The sequence below is a fragment of the Glycine soja genome, chromosome 8, assembly GCF_004193775.1.
Source record: "Glycine soja cultivar W05 chromosome 8, ASM419377v2, whole genome shotgun sequence".
Taxonomy (NCBI): domain Eukaryota; kingdom Viridiplantae; phylum Streptophyta; class Magnoliopsida; order Fabales; family Fabaceae; genus Glycine; species Glycine soja.
The window spans coordinates 1,730,256-1,752,597 of NC_041009.1; the positions used below are offsets into that span (position 1 = coordinate 1,730,256).

Sequence of the window (22,342 nt, forward strand, 5' to 3'; positions counted from 1 at the left end):
AATAATAATAACTTTATTTTATCAAATCTTATCTTATCATCTTATTCTATTTAGATTTTATTTTATTCAGATTTTATTTTGTCCAGATTTTATTTCATCACATCTTATCTTATACAGATTTTATTTTATTTCGTTTATGGGTTTGGACTTAAAATAGATTTGTAAGCTTTGAGGCTGAGGACTTATATAACAACACCAAAGTTTTAGTTGAGGGAGTTTTTTTTTCGGAGAGGAGAATAATTATAGGATCTTAGAATTTCAGTTTTTATTACTATTCATGCACACTGTTCACGTAGAATAAAATTCATTTTCTGCAAATCATCTCTAATCCATACATTTTCTAATCTTATGCTCTTTTTATTTTCTTTTGATATACTTTGGGCTTTAACGACTTGAATTCAATATGATTTTGTTTATCAATTATTTTTGAATTTGTACATTACTTATACGAAATTTTATAAGTTTCATTTTTTAATTAGTATTTCACTAGGTTTTAAAATAATTAATTAATCAAAGACGTCTTTAAGCAGACTTTTAAATAAGCTTGTGGGTCAAGTCAAACTTTTATATAAGCCAAGCCGAGCCTTAACAAAAAGCCTATGATAGATAATGAGTCAAGCTTAAGCCTTATGTATTCAACTCAGGCCGAACTCAAGCTTAGTTAGGTTTGATTTGGCTTGGCTCATTTCCACCTCTTATTGATAAAATAAATTTATTTTTACACACTCATTAATTTGTTAATTTTTTAAATAATTATCTTAAAATAATTTTAACAATAATTTGTAATTAAATAATAATTTAAAATTGTTTCACACTGTTAATACATAAATATTAAACTCATATCTTAGAGGAAAAAAGATTATATATTGACCGTGTAAAACACTAATATTATGTATAACTAGTTTGTTAATTTTTTAAATAATTATCTTAAAATAATTTAAACAATAATTTATAATTAAATAAAAGTATAAAGAGTGTATATCAATACTTGAATCCATTATATCAAATCTATTATCTACATTTTAATTCACATAAATATGTTTTGACAAATCAATAAAATACAAAGACCTTTTTTTGTTTAAATTTAAAAAAAATTACTGCAAGATTTTAAAGTACTTTAATTCTAATAATAAAACATTACGAATAAGATTATTTTAACTTAATGGAATAAAATAATTTAAATCCTTCAAACAATAGCAAAACTCTTTTTTTCTTTATTAGTTCTATGTCTTCCGCGTCCCTATCTCCTACCTCCAACCAAATAAGACTAGCAATAAGACACCTTTTTTTGGGTCTTGCATCATAATGGGTAATTTTTTTAAAAAAAATTATCATAGCAGAGATATTTTAAAAAAATGAAAATAGATAAATTATGTTTTGAAATAAGATTTTATTTTTTAGAAAATTATTACATTAAAATCATATATACATATATAATTTTAATTTCTTAATTATTAAAAGTTGAAATCGTATTTTAACATACATTTCATATAAAAAAAATTAAAATCGTACTTTAAAATATTTTAAACAAATAAAAAATAAAATCGTATCCTGATATATAATTTCTTTTTTGTCAAATCTTATATCAAAATTTATCCATTTTCATAATTTTTTTAAAAAAATACACATTATGATAATTTTTTTAAAAATCTCCATTTAATTAACCCCTTTTTTTAAATCTCATTAATCATGCGCGGCACATTCAAGGGATTCTCAATCGTAATAATTTCAATCTTTAAAGGGCATTTTATTCTAAAGAAATGCCAAGATTACCTCACCACCTTCACCAGAGAAGGACCAAACACAAAAGTAATAATAACAATACTGGTTATTCCATCTTTTCGACTCATCATGCGTGAGATATCTCGTCAAAATTGTTTATTTTCTTTTCATCGTTATACTCTTTTACTTTTTATCTTTAACTTTCCTTTTTCAATATTTCTTAATCAATTTGGGTTGTGGTTATCAAGTTCCATTCCCAGGTAGTTTTCTCATATCTTTATCTGGAAAAAACAGAAATTCTATTAGATCAATTAATTGCTTATTTACTTGATTTGTTTATATTTATTGATGAAGAAAATGTGTCATTTGATTTGTGGCATAATCTTTCTCTCGGGATGAATTTGTTTGTTACTTAAATTTGGAATAATTAATGTAACAAATCTAATTAGAGCATATATGAATGATGAAAGGATTCAGGATGAGAAAAATTATTGAAAACAATGAATATTTATGTCATAATTACCATTATGTTGGAATTTTTCACACATGCATCCAGGATGGATAGTTATTAGGTTTTAAAAGCTGTTGGCGTATTCCATCTCCACGTACATAGAATTTTCTCATGTACCCTCTAGATTCAATTGAGTTATGATTAAAACTAATAAGACTTTATGTATTTTTTTAATTATTTGTCTTTTTCCTAACTTGCAGTAATTTATGAATGCCGTTTATTTTTCCCCTCTATTTATAAGTGTTTGTTCTTGAATATGTTAGATTTTTGTCTTGTATTGAGTTGTTGAGACTTCTTTTGTTTTTCTTTTTTTTTTCAAACGATAATTCTATCGATTCTTAATGCAAATATTTCAGAAATTATGGCTTAAAGTTGAACTTAATCCATTTTCATTATTCATTACCATCTTTCTCTGTATAAAAACTAGAAAGTGACACCAGAATAAGAATTTCGTACATGAAAAATACTATGGTTAGTTAGGCATGTATCATGATTATATGTTAAGAGAATTTTTTAAAGTGATTAAAAAAATGTGAGCTTAAGAAATATAAGTTCTTAGTTGTTCCACTTGTTGGACTTTCATTCTTGTCCATATAAAATATATGATAAACAAGTGTTGTCAACTTGACTTGCTAGGTAAATAATATATGTTTTTGTAGCATTTATATCGATTCGCCAATGAACTTGGAGGAAATGCTAATGTCCATTCCAGTTTAAAAGGGACCCTAGTTTGTTCAATAAATCAGGAAAACAACAAATACTAAGGTGTTTGAACAAGCTTATCTTTATGGAAAAAGGGGTGAACTTGGTATTGGATGTTCTTGTTTTGCAAATGAATGTGGGAAGTTGACATATGCCCAAACATAGGTTTGCCACATTTATGATATAAGTTTGTTTCATGAGCAAAACAATTGGATCTCTATTTGTGTGGGTCAAGGCGTCAAGCCATGACGGATGCAAATGTTTACCAACATCTGTCCACAAAGCATTAATAGTAAGAAGAACCCAAGTGGATTTGAAAGAGTTTTAATGTTTTATTACACATTTTCTGTCTTTTCTTGTTAGTAGAATTTTTGTCATTATGAATATTGGCCACTGTACACCAAGTTTTTCTTTCTTTTATTTTCTTGTTCATGATCAAGTTTTTTTAATAAAAAAAAATTATTTTATTTTAAGCCATTTACGTATTACAAATTCTTGCAAATAGAATAAGTGTATACACTTAATAAATAGAAGAAATAAAATACATTTTTCCCACAGTAATACATAGAGTAAGCAAAAATGTTGTTAACCTCACAGATTATTCATCAGTTAAAAAATCCTCTGTAAATGAAAAAATCAGTCACTCTATTATTTGGACATTTTTTTAGATGAAACTTAGTTGACATATTAGTTTGTGTGTATTTATATGTTGGGAGCAGATGAATTTATACTAGTGTATCATATTTATAGTCCTTTTTTTTTTTACCGTTATTGTATAATTAAAGGACATTACATGCATTTTAACCTAAATATGATGGCATTTATTTACATCATAAAAAATATTATGACAGTAAAATTAGATAACTAGTGTATCTGTAAATTTTAATTTTAATGTGTTTCTATATAAACTAATGATCATAATAAAAAGGATAAATTTTTGCATATCCACATTAAGTTTTTATGTGAATATTCTCAATCATTATATTTTTTTTTTTATTCTCTTAGGCATGATCATCAGTGCTTGATTCAATCAAGGTCCTTTCTTGATTTGAGATTGTCATTCACTCCTAATGTCCTATACAACAAATATAGCAAAATATTTTAATCACCTAAAACATGATCTAAAGACTGTTTTTTTGGTAAGGAGAATTTTTTTTTGTAAGAGATCCAAAGACGGTTTAAACTAACATAAAGTTGGATAATTATTATAACCTAAATTTTTCTTTCAAGAATTTCCCATATATTGATTTATTTCCTAGCTACTATTAAGTGACAACTGCATATCTGGTAAAAAAAAGTGACAACTACATATGTTATTGTCTGAAATGTTATCTTTGTTTCCATATGCCTAATTTTAGGTCATACAATTGTTGTTGTGTTTGTACTTTGCACCAATTCTATAGTTGTTACCACATCATAATCAATTACTAAATTGAGTCCTAGTTTTACAATGCCATGTGCATACATCATTTCAAAACATTTGTCTTTATTTTCTCTTTTTCAGGATTCCTACTCATTTGTGAAGACAAAAAGGAGTTACTTGACTGGAATTTATTTTTAAATGTAATATTTGTTGATGTCCTATAGTAAGGATGACAAATCACCACACAAGGGAATCAATCAAGTTTTTAGAGAGTCTAATTCATCCTAAAAATGTTGAAGACCTCCAAAGAACCAAAACAGGTTTGTACACACTGGTGTCACACATGGATATTAGAATAATATATAAGATTAAGAAGTGCTCAATCGTTTTTCCAAGAAAAGAAATGAAGCAACACTTCCTTAAAAACTTGGTATTACATTAATAAGGAGAAAAGAAAAATATAAAAGAATTTGAGTAAAAAAGAGATGGAAGAGAGCGTCAGTATATAAATATAATTATTCTATAACCTTTGCATTTGGTGGTGTTTGTAATTCAATATGTTGAAATATTTGAATTCCGTTATTTAAATATATAATTATTTCTCATTCTTTGCAGATATTGAAAATAACGTCTTTAAAATTCTTGAGCTTATCAAGAACAAAAGCCATTCCACAAAGGGGACAGAACTTGTGGGGCTAGTAGAGGATTTATACCAGAAGCAACAATCACTTAATGCCCTATATGATCGAGTCACTGAAGAGTTTGAAAAAGAAGTTTCTCGCAGAAGAATCAAGAAGTCTGCAATGTCTTTCTCTGACTCGGACTCTGAATACTTTTCTCCAGAGGAAGTAGATGGTATTAAGAGAAAGTCAGAAAAAGAACATCACATTGTATCTGATCTTGACACCCTTAAGCAGGAATCCGATTATAAGATTAAAGCAACAACAAAATTTGAGGAACAATTAACTTCACTAACGAAAGAGGTTGAGAGTTTGAGCCAGCAAAAAAAGAATCTAGAACTTCAAGTTGAAAGCCAAACACATGAAGTTGAGCATCTAACCTTGAAGAACATTGACTTGTATGATCAAGTATCTGATTTGCAAACACAACTAAATAACAGCGAGAGCCAAGCAAAGTCCAATGTTGCAGATTTGATGGCAAAGATCAATGAGCTAGAACTAGAGACCAAATCCCTAGAGACACAGAAAAATGAAATGGGAGAAAAAGTAGAATGTGACAAAAAAGAAGCATCAACCCAAAGAGAGGACTTGATGGAGCAACTTAGCGTGATGCAACAAAGGTTAGATTCCATAGAAAATGAGAAAAAAGAACTGCAAGCTGAGATGGAAAGGCAAAGGGAACAAATTTCTCAAGACTTTGTTCAAATAGAAAATTTGAAGAACATATTAGCTGAAATAAGATCAGATGAACACAATATGGTGGAAGAGAAAGAGGGGTTTCTTAAGAAGCTAAAGGAACTAGAACTAAATTTGGAAAGTCAAAACAACCAGAAAAATGAATTGGAAGAGAAGTTAAGAGACACAAGTTATGAGGTTAAACAACTGGCAAATGAAAACAAGGCCCTTCAAGACAGAAACCATGAACTGAGGACAACAATGACACAGAAAGGGGAAGAGATCTCTATTTTTATGAAAGAACAAGAAAACCACAAGAATGGAGCCTCCATGGAGGTTATGTCTTTAAAAGCAAAACTTAACGGTATGAGACTTGAGCTAGACACTATGCATGAGCAAAAAAACAAGCTAGAGCAACAAAATGAACGAAGTCAAAAGGAATATGCCGAAAGCTTAGCAAAGGTGGAGAATTTGAACACTAACTTGGAAACCCAGATAGATGATCAAGCGAAAATGATTGAAAGACTTAACGAAGAGAATAAACAAGCAAAAATCGTGTATAGTAAATTGAAGTTAATTCAGGTAACAGCGGAAAGGAAAATGAATGAATTGGCAGAAGAGTTTCGAAGGAAAATGGAAGACAACATCAGGTTGTTGCACCAAAGGATCCACGTGGCGGAACAACTGAACAACGAGAACAAAAATAGTTGCAAAGTGACAAAGCAGAGGTACGAGGACGAGAACAAGAATCTGGGACTGAAGATTGCGAGTTACAGAGAGGAAACAACAACGCGTGTTCCAATTAGGTTTGAATTGGTTGCACAAAACAGTTTGGATTTGGTGGTTGAAAAAGTTGAGGAGCACACGAGTCGCGTGACTAGAATGAGGTGTAAGGTTGAGTTTGTGAAGGATTGGATGAAGGAAAGGAATGGTGAGGCGAAAGAATTGAGAGAGAAGGTGGATTGCCTTAGGGAGTTGTTGAACAAAAAGGAAGAGCGAGAATTAGTTTTAAGGGAGAATATGTGGAAATTAGAGGCGAATGCAAGCAAGGAAGGAGGGGAGAAGTTGAACCTAAAGAAACAAGTGAGCCAACTTGAGAAGAAAGTGGGGAAATTAGAGAAAATTTTGAAAGAGAAGGATGAGGAGTTGGTTAGTCTTGGGGAAAAGAAAAGGGAAGCAATAAGACAACTTTGTTTTGTGGTTGAATTTCATAGAGATCATTGTAACTATTTAAAGGACATCATACTCGCCAAAAAAAGGATAAATAACATGATATGAGTTTGGGAAAGAAAAAGAGGGAAGAATCTCTCCAAAAACCTTATTTTTATACATATTGTATGTAATGTGGATGATATGCACCGATACTTTTTCTTTTTTTTTTACCTCACTTGCATATTGAATTTTATAGTCTCAATTTCCTTTCTCCTTTTTGTTTGGTACAAATTTAATTGTAAAGTGAGAAATTGTTAAATTATATTTATAACTTGTTATATTTTTTTCCCTGAAAAAACAGTTGCAAGGTATACATATTCTTAATATATATATTAAACATGATAGGATAAGTTAATGTAAAGTATTATAATTTTGTTAGTTGGATATAAATAATTTTATCTTATAAACTTATACATCAAAATTATGAATATCTTAATGTTTTCTTTGGACAAGAAATGAAATAGAAAATATGAGTGTAAAAGTGGTTTGTAATTTATAAAATCATAGTCTCGTCTTTATCATTTTTACAATATTCCCTAAATAATAAATTACAATTTATAACTATCACATCATTCGTATATATTAACATAAAAATATCACATTATGTTTAATGGATCAATGATCAAAGAAATTAAAATTGTGTAACATAACTTAAAAAAAAACTAAAATTATAGATTTTAAAATAATAAGAACAAAATTATTGAAAAAAAATTATAAGAGATCCAAATATTGTAATTTTACCTAAATTTTGTGAGTGTTTGAAAATACATCCAAAGTCCAAACTGCGGTCAATAGAGAAATTTGGCTTTTAAGACAAAAAAAACGCTAAAGCAACGTGGGGAAAACTTTTTCAATTCCTACGCAAATACACTTATCTATATTATGATAGATATTTTTTTTTTTTATAAATTGTAAAGCTATCGACGTTGATTTCAATTAGACAATTAAGTTACTAAATTGAATTTTTTAATCATAAAGAAACCAAATTGAATCAAATAATTAATAAATAGAGAAACTCAAAAGATAATTTAGCTACATTTTTGGGTGAATCAAGATTACCGATTAATAAAAAATATAGAACTAACCTCTTAGAATATTGGAATCTACTTAAAGTTTGACCACTCTCATATAAATGTTATTCTATATATTTGTTGGTATTATACAATAATACATAATTCTCCATTTCTAATTTTTTTTAATAACCACTCTCTATATCTAATGTGCCAACAAAAAATACTTAATTCCATAGTTGATGAAATCAATAACATTGTATTTTATTTTAATGCCTGATGGATGCAGTGCATTATATCGTATTGGAAAAACTACAATTTAATCATATATATCTTTCTTAAGAAGTTTATTGTTTTATAGCATGGCTTTTGAAAAAACTATTAAGTTTATGATCACGTGTTCACTATATATAGAATTAGAGTTTGACATATTTCATATCTGCACTATTCTTAATCTCGTGTTCGAATAGAGGAAAATAAAATAGAGAAAAAAATTAAAATAAATAAGTTTCCTCTTATTAATTTAAGAGAAAATAAAGAGAAAGAAGATAAAAAAAATTTAGAGAGACTTAAAAATTTCAAAAAGTTTAAGGAACAACTAAATGATTTAATAAAAGAATTGAATACTACATTAAGCATATTCCATTTATTTGATTACATTGATTAGAGAGAAAAATCGTTTACAGAAAAATACATTACACGGGAATCAAAAGGAACAAAAAGAGGAATCGAGGAACATGCAAAGAGAATCCACCGAACGGTGAAAGACTGAAAAAATAATAATAAAACTGTTAAAGTTTACAATAATATTTAGTCCAGTGACTTGTAATTGCAGGCAGGAGGAAACGGGCACAGAGAACATGAAAACTGCAAGTACGTGGCGCAAATGGAGTCTGGAGTCAGATCATCATCATCATCAGTATCAGCTTTGTCTTTTTTATTTAGAGGCAAGGAACATTCTCAGCTTACAATTATATGTAATTTAATAGGGGTTCCATTTTAAAATAAATAAATAAATGTTTGACATCACAGTTTACAATTTATATATACCAAACAAAATTTATGATTATACACGTCATCAGAGTAATACACACACAATTACTTATCGTTCCATTTTTGTTCATGTTTCGTGTTAGTTATTTTAAAAAACAATTACTTGTATTAAAGTTTTACAAGGAAGTAAAAATAATAATTCATAGAAAAATGAATGAAGTTCCTTTCTAAAAAAAAAAAATGAATGAAGTATGTACATCAAACTCCAAGAAAGATAACGGATGCATCTTGTGATCCACGAAAAAGCTCTTAAAATTAAAAGAAAGTGACCAATAAGTTTGTTTTTGTGACGACAAATATCTTTTTTTTTTTTTAATTATGTTTTAGTCACCAAAGAATAATGAGTTGTCAAGCTCTTGCTTGTATCTGTCTCATAATCATCTTTACCTAACAAATAATTATTACTTTAATTTTTAATATAATATTAATTATTTTTTTCATTTATATCTCTTATAATATTAATGATACAAGTTACAAAAGTTATAAATAAATTAATGATGTCAAAGTTGATTTTATAAAATTATTATTTTATTTTATCTATTTATTATTTTTTTATTTGTGTAAAATAACCCAAAATAATAATTATAATAAAACATATGAAATATTTAATGTAATTGTATATATAAAACTCATATTCAAACTCAAAATCATTAATTAAGTGGAAATAATTATATTTTAGTTGATTCACACACTTGGTACCTACTATTGTGTCTTTTATCAAAAAGTTAGAAATCTTGTTAAATATTTTTTTTTAAATTAATTATTATAAAAATTAATAAAAAAAATTAAATTCATATAAACTTATGAGAAAAAAAGTATGTAAAAAAATAATCTAATTATAATCTATCATATATAATAATTTTATTGATTTTTAAATCTCATACCAATAATAATTTATGATTATATGATATAATAAGTTAATTTTATGCCATCAAATATCAATGCATGATTGTTATACTCTAAATGTATTTGCAATGATATTAATTTTAAACATTATATTATGCTATACCCTCCTATCCTTGTAAATAAAAACACTACCTCCTGTCCTTATAATTTTAAACAAAGATATTACATATAATTTTATATACTAGGTTCTTGTATTGAGTAAAAGATAAATCACAGATTTAGGTTGTGTTTGTTTTAGGAGAAAAATAGATAGATAAGTAGGAGATAAATAATATTAATTTTATGTGAATCTTATAATTTTTATAGTCTATTTTAATTTAAATATTTTTTTATTTACAACTAAATACAACATTAGTGTCTGTTTTTTTCGGTGTTAGGGAATTAATTGCTATACTTTTTAAAGAAAGATACTCGTTTTAATTAAATTTATGGCTGAAAACACATTTTAATTACATTCAGGTTTAAAATTAATTATATGCAGTTTTAAAACAAACAATCCTTAAAAATAAAATAAAACAAAGGACGAATTATACTCATATGCTTAGAATGTAATGTAAAAACACATTCCGTACCTCAGTCCTTTCTTCACATTATTTGACTTTCTTTTATTTGTATAATTACATAAATAAATTAGAAGACGTTTATATTAATTTGAGAGAATAGTAGTGTAAATTTTCCTAAAATAAAATAAACACATTAATAATAGAGTCTTGAGTTGTCTTCAAAGTGGCATTATAGTAATAAAGCGAGAAAGAGGAGGGCAAAGATCTGAAATGCAATCCAAAGATTCCATTCCTGAAAGCCACTTTGCTATATAATTAATAATTTATTTATTATTTTTAATTGTAGGCTCTCTATCTGTCTCTCTTGCATTGAACTGAAGAGCTTCTCTTTAGTTACTTCCTTTCTTTCCTCTGCTCCCGCTTTCACGATCTTCTTTTCAACTCTCACAGGTAACCTAACCTCGAATTTCGTATTCACTATTCAGAATATTCTTTCTCTTATTGCTTCACTTCAATTCTCGAACCTCTTTTGTTTTTCTTCTATTGTTTCAGCCTCGGATTCGATCGAATCAACTTCGTTTGCTTCGGAACTCAGCTTCTGCTTTGATTCTTTGTTTGTCTGCTGTTGCACAAGGTAAACTCCTATAGTCGTATCTGATCTTTCATCTGAATCTTTTATTGTGCTGTTAATTTTGTATTGGTTATTATCATGTCGATCTTGGACGATTTTGTTCTTTGCTATTCTTTCGCTTTTAAGGAAATAAATTAACTTAGATATTACTAGTTACCAAGAAAGAAAAGATAACTATTGTTGCTTTATGAAATTATTTACCATTATTTGTCTTTGGTAATTTTATTATCATCTGATACATTGGTTCCAGATTTGAAGTTGAAATTCACTCATCTTTTGCAATTTCTATCTCCTTTTCTCTATTTCAGGTACCTAAATTGGATTTGCCAAAATAGTGACAATTATTATATGAATCTTGAACATCAACATTGGTGGTTTTCTCTATTTTTCTTCCTACAATTACGAAGATGGTTTTCTTTTTCTTAGTTTAATTCCTTTGTTGCCAAAATAGCTTGTTTGTTTAGCTGTATCATTTGAATTCTAATCCTTTCTGGGTGATTGCCAGAGTTGCTGACGTGGCGCCACATTATTGTTGGCACATACTAGTTGCACTGTTTCTTGCTCTCTTCTTTTTTAACCTTTTTTTAATTACCTATGTAGTTATATATATATATATATATATATATATATATATATATATATATATATATATATATATATATATATATATATATATATATATATATATTTTGTTCGTTCTGAAAATTTGACTCTTCAAGCTGGGCGAATAAAACGTTGGTCCAGCGATGATATCCATTAGTATTGTATTGAGAATCTGACGGTGAAGGGTGGACCCAACACAATTACACATTCTTCTTCTCTTTCTCTCTCTATTTTCTAGATTATGCCCATAGTCAATCCCATAATTGAACACCAATTCCCATATTCAAAAAGTGAAATAAAGCCGCTAGAAAATAATAGTGGTTGCTCTTTTGAATGAGCCCTATATTATACTACTACAATCTTTCCCTATATTTCAATAATTTATGTTTTCCCTATGACAAGTATTTGCGTTAAATTTCCTGCCAAACCTTCCGATTGTGATATTATATTAAAATATATGACTTAAAATATTTTTGTTCACATGTCAAATATTGCAGACCAGTATACCACCATCTTGCGGGCGACACAGAAGATGTATGAACAAAATCCTTTATGACAAAGCGTTGGTGTTAAAGAACGGCCCACGGATGTCACATGTACTCTTTCCGTTATAACTAAATCAATAGGCAAAGAAAAAAATCTAAATGTTGGTCATATTAGTCCTTATGATAAAAAATTGAAATTATGCTTAAGGTCAATGCATAACTAGTATTCAAGGGACAAATCTACAGTCAATGATTGACTGAGTACATATTCAAGGCCTAATTTAATAACTGAAAGCAGATTTAGGGAATACAAAGTGCAATTTCTATCAATTAGGGACTCATGATCAACTTGTATCATTCAGGGACTATTTGTACATGTTTCAGTTGTTCTCCTATAATTTATATTTGTTTAGTAAGTTTGATGGGTATAAATAAAATTTTGATTTCTCAAAAAGTAGCTAGATTTGTATTCTCATTATGACATTTGAAAATTTCTTTTAAACATTGACCGAGTACATATTCAAGGCCTAATTTAATAACTGAAAGCAGATTTAGGGAATACAAAGTGCAATTTCTATCAATTAGGTACTCATGATCAACTTGTATCATTCAGGGACTATTTGTACATGTTTCAGTTGTTCTCCTATAATTTATCTTTGTTTAGCAAGTTTGATGGGTATAAATAAAATTTTGATTGCTCAAAAAGTAGCTAGATTTGTATTCTCATTATGACATTTAAAAATTTCTTTTAAACATCTAGAAAATTGTGTGCATTACAGGGCTCAAGTTACAGATTATCTTGATGTGATACTGCTAAGAAGTTGAAAATCTAAAGAAAAGATGGTGAAACATCGCTTTAGAGACTATTAAATCTTTGTTTGGAAGTCACATTGACCCTAATAAAGAAGAGCAGCTCCAGGAAGCTAAAGCAGGTACAATTTTTATGAAAGATTAAATTCAGCTGCTACCATGACAGGATGATATGATATCATTGAAAGTAGTGATGAAGAATTTACTATGATTTTCATGTATGATGTATCACCTTATGATCATCAAACCTATGATTTGAATTTTTTCTACATTTCCTACAGAAATTGAAGACAAAGTGAAAAGGATATTGAAACTTATTAAAGAGGACGACCTTGAAGAGGATGGTACCCCAGTAGAACTTTCTAAGAAGGAACCGCTTGTTGAACTGATTGAAGATTTCCACAATCAATACCAATCACTGTATGCACAATATGATCATCTAACGTGCGAGTTAAGGAAAAAGATCAATGGCAAGCAAGAAAAGGGGAGTTCTTCATCCAGCTCAGACTCTGATTCAGATTCAGATTATTCTTCAAAGGAGAAAGACAAGAAAAATGGACAACTGGAAAATGAATTTCAAAAGAAAATTGATGGCTTAAGGCAAGAACTTGAAGTGGTGCATATAGAAGTGGCTGAATCAAATCGGAAGTTGACAATCACACATGAAGAGAAGGAGGATCTTAATTCAAAATATCTTGCAGCATTGAGCAAGATACAAGAAGCAGACAAAATTAACATGGATTTGAAAACTGATGCTGAAGCATTAGGCACTCAAAGATCAAAACTTTTGGTTGAGAATGCTGAACTAAATAAACAACTGGAGACTGCTGGTAAAATAAAAGCTGAACTGAGTCAAAAATTGGAAGACTTAATGGCAGAAAAAGATAGTTTGACCATAGAGAAGGAAACAGCTCTCCAACAGAATGAGGAGGAAAAGAAGATTACTGATGGCCTGAGAACCCTTGTTGATCAACTGAAAGATGAGAAATTAGCACTTGGCAAAGAGTTAGAGGCAGTTGCAGGTGAACTTTCCATTCTGAAACAGCAGTTGGAACATACAGAACAGCAAATGACAGATATAAGCCACAATCTGAAAGTCGCCGAGGAAGAAAATGAATCTTTAAAAGTGAAACATTCACAGGCTTCGAATGAGGTACAGCTGGCTCACAATAGAATACAAGATTTTGTAGCTGAATCAAGTCAGTTAAAGGAGAAACTCGATGAGAGTGGAAGGGAAATTTCTGCCCTCACTCAGATGCATGAAGGGTATCAGAAAGAATCCTCAAATCAAATCAGGGAACTGGAGACACAACTCACAAGCCTTGAGCAGGAATTAGAATCTCTGCAAAACCAGAAGAGAGATATGGAAGAGCAAATTAAGAGCAGCACCACTGAAGCAAGGGAATTAGGAGAGCACAATTCAGGACTACAAAACCAAATATCAGAACATGAAATAAAGTCCAGAGAAAGAGAAGAGGAGCTATCTGCTATGATGAAGAAACTCGAAGATAATGAGAATGAATCATCTTCTAAAATGTCAGATTTAACATCACAGATAAACAAGCTGCTGGCTGATATAGGCACATTACATGCTCAGAAGAATGAATTGGAAGAGCAGATCATTTCTAAAAGTGATGAAGCTTCGACACAATTCAAAAGCATTACAAATGAGTTGAATGCGTTGCAGCAAGAAGTGGAGTCCCTCCAACACCAGAAATCCGACTTGGAAGTTCAGTTAGTGGAAAAAATCCAAGAAAATTCCGAGTATGTGATTCAAATACAAACTCTGAAAGAGGAAATTGACAGAAAAATCCTGGGACAAGAGAGACTCCTGGAAGACAAGGAAAATTTAGCCATGCAGCTAAGGACATTGGAATTAGAGATGAACACTATAAAGAACAAAAACATTGAAGCTGAAGAGCAAATAAGGGCTAAAAGCCATGAGATCAGTCACATGAGTCAGGGAATGTTGGAGCTACATGAAAAAATAGCAGAAATAGAGAAAATATCAACAGATAGAGAATCACATTTCTTAGTTCTCCAGGAAAAAATTATTAACACAGAGAAAGCAGTTTCAGCTAAAATACAGGCCTCCAGTGAACAAATTAAGAATCTTGGACATGATTTGGCATCCCTGCAGCAGGAGAAACAGGAATTAGAACAGCAGTGTGAAAAGCTGAAGTTGGAGGTGGATTCCATACAGAACCGGAAGAGTGAAGTTGAAGAACAAATGAGAGCTAAAGAGCATGAGAACTCTGGGCTGAGAGAGGAAAATTTGGGATTGCAGGGAACAATTACTGTGCTGGAGAAAACAATAGCCGAGAAAGAGGCAGAGTTATCCACTTTACAGGAAAAGCTTCATGAAAAAGAGAGCGAGGCTTCAGGCCAAATAACTTCCTTCACTGTCCAAATTGATAATCTCAAACATGATTTGGTGTCTGTGCAGAATGAGAAACATGAATTAGAACAGCAGTGTGAAAAGCTGAAGATGGAGCTGGATTCTACAAACAACCGGAAGGGTGAAATTGAAGAGCAGCTGATAGCTAAAGACCGTGAGAACACCAAATTGAGAGGGGAAATTTTGGGACTGCAGGGAACAATAACTGCACTGGAGAAAACATTAGCTGAGAAAGAGTCAGAGTTATCCACTTTGCAGGAAAAGCTTCATGCAAACGAGAGCAAGGCTTCAGGCCAAATAACTACCTTCACTGTCCAAATTGATAATCTCGAGCATGATTTGGTGTCGGTGCAGAATGAAAAACATGAATTAGAACAGCAGTGTGAAAAGCTGAGAATGGAGCTGGATTCCACACACAACCAGAACGGTGAAGTTGAAGAGCAGATGAGAGCTAAAGACCATGAGAACACCGAACTGAGAGAGGAAATTTTGGGATTGCATGGAACAATTACTGCACTGGAGAAAACATTAGTTGAGAAAGAGTCAGAGTTATCCACTTTACAGGAAAAGCTTCACGAAAAAGAGAGTGAGGCTTCAGGCCAAATAACTGCCTTCACGGCCCAAATTGATAATCTAAAACATGATTTGGTGTCCCTGCAGAATGAGAAACATGAATTAGAACAGCAGTGTGAAAAGCTGAAGATGGAGCTGGATTCCACACACAACCAGAAGAGTGAAGTTGAAGAGCAATCGAGAGCTAAAGGCCATGAGAACACTGAACTAAGAGAGGAAATTTTGGGACTACAGGGAACAATTACTGCACTGGAGAAAACATTAGCTGAGAAAGAGTCAGACTTATCTACTTTACAGGAAAAGCTTCGTGAAAAAGAGAGTGAGGCTTCAAGGAAAATAATTGCCTTCACATCCCAAATTGATAATCTGCAAAAAGACTTGCTTTCCTTTCAGAAAACAAAAGAAGAACTGGAGCTCCACTGTGAAAAAATTAGCAAAGAACATGCACAAAGCCTTGTAATGGTAGAGAATGAAAAGAATGACATGTCCAGCAGAACTATGGATCTTGAGAGATCACTGGAAGAGCGAGAAGAATCATATCAGAAGTTGAATATAGAATATAAACAAATTGATAGTTTGTTTAAGGAATGGATGGTCAAACTTGAAGTTGCAGAGAAGAAGATTGAAGAAATGGCAGGAGAGTTTCATGAAGGCATTGAGTCGAAAGATCAGAAGATAGCTGATTTGGAACATACGGTGGAAGAGCTAAAAAGAGACCTAGAAGAGAAAGGAGATGAAATCAGTACTTCGCTTGAGAATGTTCGGATGCTTGAGGTTAAGCTTCGTCTGTCAAACCAGAAGCTCCGGGTCACAGAACAATTACTGAGTGAGAAGGAAGAAAGCTTTTGGAAGACAGAGGAAAAGTTTCAGCAAGATCAGAGAGCCCTTGAGGACAGGATTGCTACTTTGTCAGCAATAATAACTGCCAACAATGAAGCTTTTGATGAAATTGTCTCTAATCTTAAAGAGTGTGCAAACAGTGTCACGACTGGCATAGAAACTATAAGCTGGAAAGTTTCTGATGACTGTAAAAATTTCAAGGACAGTGTCTCAAACGTCTCACACGAGCTTGGGGTTGCAAAGGACCATGTGAGGGAGATGAAAAGGGAAAAAGAACAGTTAAAGAGAGACAAAAGGCACTTGTTGGAGCAGCTGCAGGTTAAAAATGAACAGGAAGTGACTTTGAGGAAGAGTGTTGAGAAGCTTGAGGCAAAGGCAAGCAAGGAGGAATCAGAGAAGATGAATCTGACAACAACTGTAGTTCAACTAAAGAAGACAGTGGGAGAGTTAGAGAAAATGATGAAAGAGAAAGAGGATGGCATGTTGGACTTGGGAGAGGAGAAGAGGGAGGTCATCAGGCAACTGTGTTTGTGGATTGATTATCACCGCAGTCGTTATGACTATCTCAAGGACATTCTATCAAAGTCTCGCAGAGGCCAGAGAGCTGCATAAATCCTCATTTTTTGTTTTTTTTTTTTTTTTTTTTTTGTATTATGCAGCAGCTTGTTCAATCAGCTATGTTGTGGTGATTCAACTTCTCATTAGCTCATTTTTTGTTCATGTGAATTGATTCTTTTTGTGCGTGTTTGTAATTCAATTTGTCCAGTATCAGGAGCATCATATAGAATTAGTTTTGTTCTTCCCTTGAATTTGAAGTGAATAATGTTACAGAGGTTTTTTTCCTTAATTGGTAAACGTAAATATTTTGACAAGCAAGTCCCCACTATCAAGTTCCTCTTCGATTCTTTCATTTCTGTAACACTCTTTATTTTACATTATTGTTTTCCACGGTTGATTGTCTTCTTGTTTTGCCATTTCCACGCTTTCACCGAATATCAAATTTATTCGAAACTTGGCTTACATTGGATCTTAAAAATGCACCAAGTAGAGGTTTACCATGATGTATTACGATGGGTCTTATGATTGCATGATTAAAGTTTTGTATGGCATGTCATAGTTTAACTAGTTACTTGCATTGTTCAGAGACAGGAAGTGTATAACACTTTGTAGCTTGTATTAATTAGATTGCATTCACGGCAGTCCGTAGAATGCAGCTTTCAGTTGCTTGAAGCCAAAATTTCTTTTGCCAGGCAAACATAAGTATAAAACTCTCTTCTTTAACTTCTTCAATTAAAAAGATATATAAATTAAAATTCAATTCAAACTAGACCTTATTTTGAGTCTATTCATTTGCACGTATTACATTACAAACTAGTGAATGAAACTTTGAGTTAAGTTGAGTGGACTTAAATATAGTTTCACATGCCTATGAATCAGAACTATGACCAAAAGAAAAACTCTGTTTTGAATACAACAGAATGGCAGCATAACTGTAAAAGAAACAATCGTAGTTCATCAATATTAAAATAAATACAGTATAAAATTCCTACCGACGCATGGTTTATATTAGACCTTAGAATGATGCATGATTGGTCTCATCATCTTATGATTCACCAGAGGTGAGAGAAGAGACAATGAGATGAGTACGCGATGAGTTATTTATTAGTCAATACTTAGCCATTATTAGTAGAATGCTCAACCTGCAGATGGAGCCACGCAAGCACCTACCCCACAGGAGGATTGTAAAAGAATTTCCGTGCCTGTGATGAATTTCTCTAATAAAAATTTGAATTTTATTGTGATAATAAGTATTAATCTTTAATTTCATTTTATTGTATGAGTTTCAATTATTTTATTAAAAATATTAAAATTGTTACATTTAAATTTTATACCTTAAAAAAGATCAAACTTACATGATACTCTCGTATTAAACAATGTCATATAAACATTTTTTATATTTACATTTTACAACACAAACATAATAAAAAATATTTTATATTAAATTTTTTACAGATAATCTTTTGGTTTAGGAATTTAATGGTAAGGATATAGAAAAAGATTGATACAGATTTTTTTTTTAATAATCACGCGTTGCATTTATTGCCTCTTTGAATAAAAATAAAATTAATATATTTTTTTATTTCAAAATGAATAATTAAGTCATTATTATTATTTATTTTGTTAAACTAATTTTAAGTATTGTTGTAAGAAAAAAACCTATTTTGAGTATTTTATTAGGTTATAAAGCCATATGTCGAACGTGGGACCGTTCAATGATATTGCATTAAACAAACCATTACAACGGATTGTAGATTGAAGGTTGTAAAATCATATGATATGTTTGGTTTAGACTTTTATAGAAATAATCTCTAAAGCCAGCGTTAAAGAAACTCACATTAAAGCTTATCATTAAAAATTTATTTGTATTTAAAAACAGAGAAAAAAATATTCAGCTTCTTTAAGCTTTAGTCTCTTTGCAAATAAACACCATAAACTTTAATTTTATTCCATTTAATCCTTAAAGTTTATCACTTTGCAAATAAACACCATAAACTTTTATTTTGTTTCAAACAATCCTTAAATTTGACCTCTTTAACACCCAGGTACCTAAATTTTAATTTCATCTCAATTAAATTGAAGTTAAATTACTAATGAAAAAAAATATCAACTGATTATTTATTTAATCTCAACTATTTATTAATTTTATTTTTATAAATCACTTTTTTCAAACACTAAAAGATATATATATATTCTAAATTCATATTCCTTATTATATTTTAAATATGGAAAAACGAGTTGTACAAAATAAATGAATGATTAACATTTAAGATAAATTAAATAGAAGTTTTTTTTTTTTTGTAAAAGGGTAACTTTTATAGACAAATTAAAATAAAATTAAAATTTAAGCTGCCTATTTTTTTAAAAAACAAAGTTAAAAGTTTAAATTTCCATCATAATAAATATAAATTTTATGATGTCTATCTATAAAGGAGGTAAAGTTGAAGGATTAATTGGGACAAAATTAAAGTTCAGGCTAGGCTGTTTGTTTAAAAAAAAAAAATCCATCCATCTCTAAATAAGTATCACATTTAAAAAATTTATTTTAAAATATATTTTATCTTAATTTTTTAATGTAATATTAATAATCTTTTTTTACTAATACTTCTATTAAATTTCACTTTAATTTTTAAATTTAACACTAATATTATTCTCTTATGTCTATTTAATAATAATAGTTTTATAAAATTATTATTATTATTTTATCATATTATGAATATTAATTTTTCTTGATTTATGTAACTTAGGAGAATATTTATTTTGGAATAGAAAGAGTACAGTTTAGGAAAGTTTAATCTTCTTTTCCCAAAAACATATTTTGAGAATAATTTAAAAATAGACTTTATATATATATATATATATATATTTGAGAATTCAAATTCAGATTATAAGTGTTCGTCAAAGGAGTTTAGCATAATTGATTTATCAAAGTGTATGAATTATTATACATCTGTGATCTTATTTTTAATTCTCAGAAGTCAATTACAAAAAATTGGGATAACAAACTATAATGATTATATTTATCATTTTTTAAAGAAAAATTTAACTTTTCATTAACTTGAAGTTTTAATTTTTATAATCAAAATATAGGAATCATTATCAATAAATTTGAAAATTCAATTACAAATTCGAATTACACCGTCAAATGAAGAATTACTTTCGAGAGTGAAAGTATATGTGTCAATTATAGATAGGTTCAAATAACATGTGTTTTTTTTTTAAATATATAAATAACATTTTTTTTAGGTGAGAAATAACATGTGTTATTATATAGTGTTTTATAAACATTTGATTCAATTACAAACAAAATTTTTAATCATTATAATAATGTTATAAAAAAACATTACAATGATATTTTATTGGGTCACAAACCAAAATTTAATCACTATCAATACATTATAATGATAATAGTTACATTTGGCGTTTCGCAAATCTACAATTTTATTAATTTAGTTTCTATAACTGAAATTTTGGAAGCATTTATAATTATTTAAAAGAAATAACTCGGTTTTGTATTCTTTTTAATATTTTTATCCCAACTATTAGATCCCATTACATCATTTTATGTTAAAATAGATCACTACATAAAAAAAAAATTGTACATATACGGTTAATTTCCAATTTCAACCCAGACACAAAATGCCTATTTTGCACTGGTTAAGAATAAATTTGAGAATTTAAGCACGGAATCGAATTACACTTATCAAATCAAGTGTTGCTTTTAAGGATGGAAGTATACTTGTGTCAATTACACATGTGTGGATAACATGTGTCATTATACAGTGTTCTGTTCTGTGAGCATTTGTTTCAGTTACAAACCATAATCATTAATGATAACGATTAAATTTGTCCTTTCACAAACCTTCAATTTCAATTTCTGTAACTGAAATTCTTGAAATTAATGAGTTCTCAATAGCTTCCTTCAAATACATTTGAATGCATTAAAAAACATTTAAATGTTGAATTTTAAAATTATTTTCAAGTGAAATTTTAGTAAAAGACCAAATAATTTATTTGATTAGTTTAGATTTTAGTTTTTTATGTTTTAAAAAAAATCAAAATAATTATTTTGTGGGAACAATGAAACTAAGGGATTGATGATTAAAAAACACTAAAAAATATAAGTTTTTTTTTCTTCCCTTCATCTTCCTCTTCCCTCATTTCATCTCCAACTTAATAACATACAATAAAAATCTTCAAATTCATAATACCAATCACACTCACAATCCAAAACAAGAACACATAATTTAAAAAATAAGAATGAATGGTCTTAAAATGGTAAAAAATTAATTCAAAACAAAATTTTTAATTTTCTCAATTAGGATTCAATTTAATTTTTGACCTTATTCTTTGTCACTATTTTCTTTGTCGACAAGGTCCAACTCCTAATGTACTTAACATCCTTACACTCCCAATTGTATGCAAGGAGTACTTTAAACCCATAAAATCTTCCAAATGAAATGGGAGGAGAGAGAAAGACGAAGAAAAGAAAAGTGTGATCACACCTAAACTATATAATTGAAAGACAATGCTCAAATAGAGCATGAGAAAAATAAAATATGTAAGACAGTGTTCAAATAAACTATATAATTGAATTCAATTCTAACGACTGAGTTAAGTCTAAACTTAGAATTTAAAATTCTAAGATGATATGTGGAAAGAGAATTATTACTTTGATTTGGGTTTTTAAAATTTAGGATTATGATTTCTAGTGTGAGAATCTTCATGAAAGACATTGATGAATGTGAAAAATACCAGGTGGATGTTCTTAGTAAATTAATAATAAATTTTCTAAAAGATTGCTTCTTTTTCTTTTTCATCAACGTTTGCTTTTTTCTTTAATATAGATGCTCTTAGTAAATTAATAATAACTCAAAGTCTATTTATGAATGGTCCTAAATCGATAATTAAAAAACTGCGAAGTAACAGGTGGAGAATCTTGTCCTGTCGTCAAAACTTATTAGTATCAGTCGGTCAAATGGATCTACGAAGCAACAACAACAATGGACACTTTTCTTAGTTAGCCTCTTCATTTCATTTTATTTTTCTTTCCTCAAAAAGACTCAACACACCCCTGTTCCATGCTCACTTGTGTTTCTCTTCAAAA

General features: G+C 29.6%; 2 protein-coding genes across 3 annotated transcripts; both read left to right on the forward strand.

Annotated features, from left to right (window-relative positions):
- The first annotated feature begins 4,527 nt into the window (after nucleotides 1-4,527).
- LOC114424721 (COP1-interactive protein 1-like) lies at nucleotides 4,528-13,573 on the forward strand. The gene is made up of 7 exons (XM_028391565.1): nucleotides 4,528-4,618; nucleotides 4,914-6,875; nucleotides 8,165-8,175; nucleotides 8,711-8,794; nucleotides 10,890-10,971; nucleotides 13,148-13,482; nucleotides 13,568-13,573. The coding sequence occupies exons 1-7, from the start codon at nucleotides 4,528-4,530 to the stop codon at nucleotides 13,571-13,573; spliced, it is 2,571 nt and encodes an 856-aa protein (XP_028247366.1).
- LOC114421067 (COP1-interactive protein 1-like) lies at nucleotides 10,690-17,553 on the forward strand. Of its 2 annotated transcripts, XM_028386845.1 has the most exons (5): nucleotides 10,690-10,787; nucleotides 10,890-10,971; nucleotides 12,069-12,167; nucleotides 12,836-12,988; nucleotides 13,148-17,553. In XM_028386845.1, the coding sequence occupies exon 5, from the start codon at nucleotides 13,603-13,605 to the stop codon at nucleotides 17,287-17,289; it is 3,687 nt and encodes a 1,228-aa protein (XP_028242646.1). In that variant the 5' UTR covers nucleotides 10,690-10,787; nucleotides 10,890-10,971; nucleotides 12,069-12,167; nucleotides 12,836-12,988; nucleotides 13,148-13,602; the 3' UTR covers nucleotides 17,290-17,553. The 2 variants fall into 2 exon arrangements, with proteins under 2 accessions (XP_028242646.1, XP_028242647.1); XM_028386846.1 differs by lacking the exon at nucleotides 12,069-12,167.
- The last annotated feature ends 4,789 nt before the right edge of the window (nucleotides 17,554-22,342 follow it).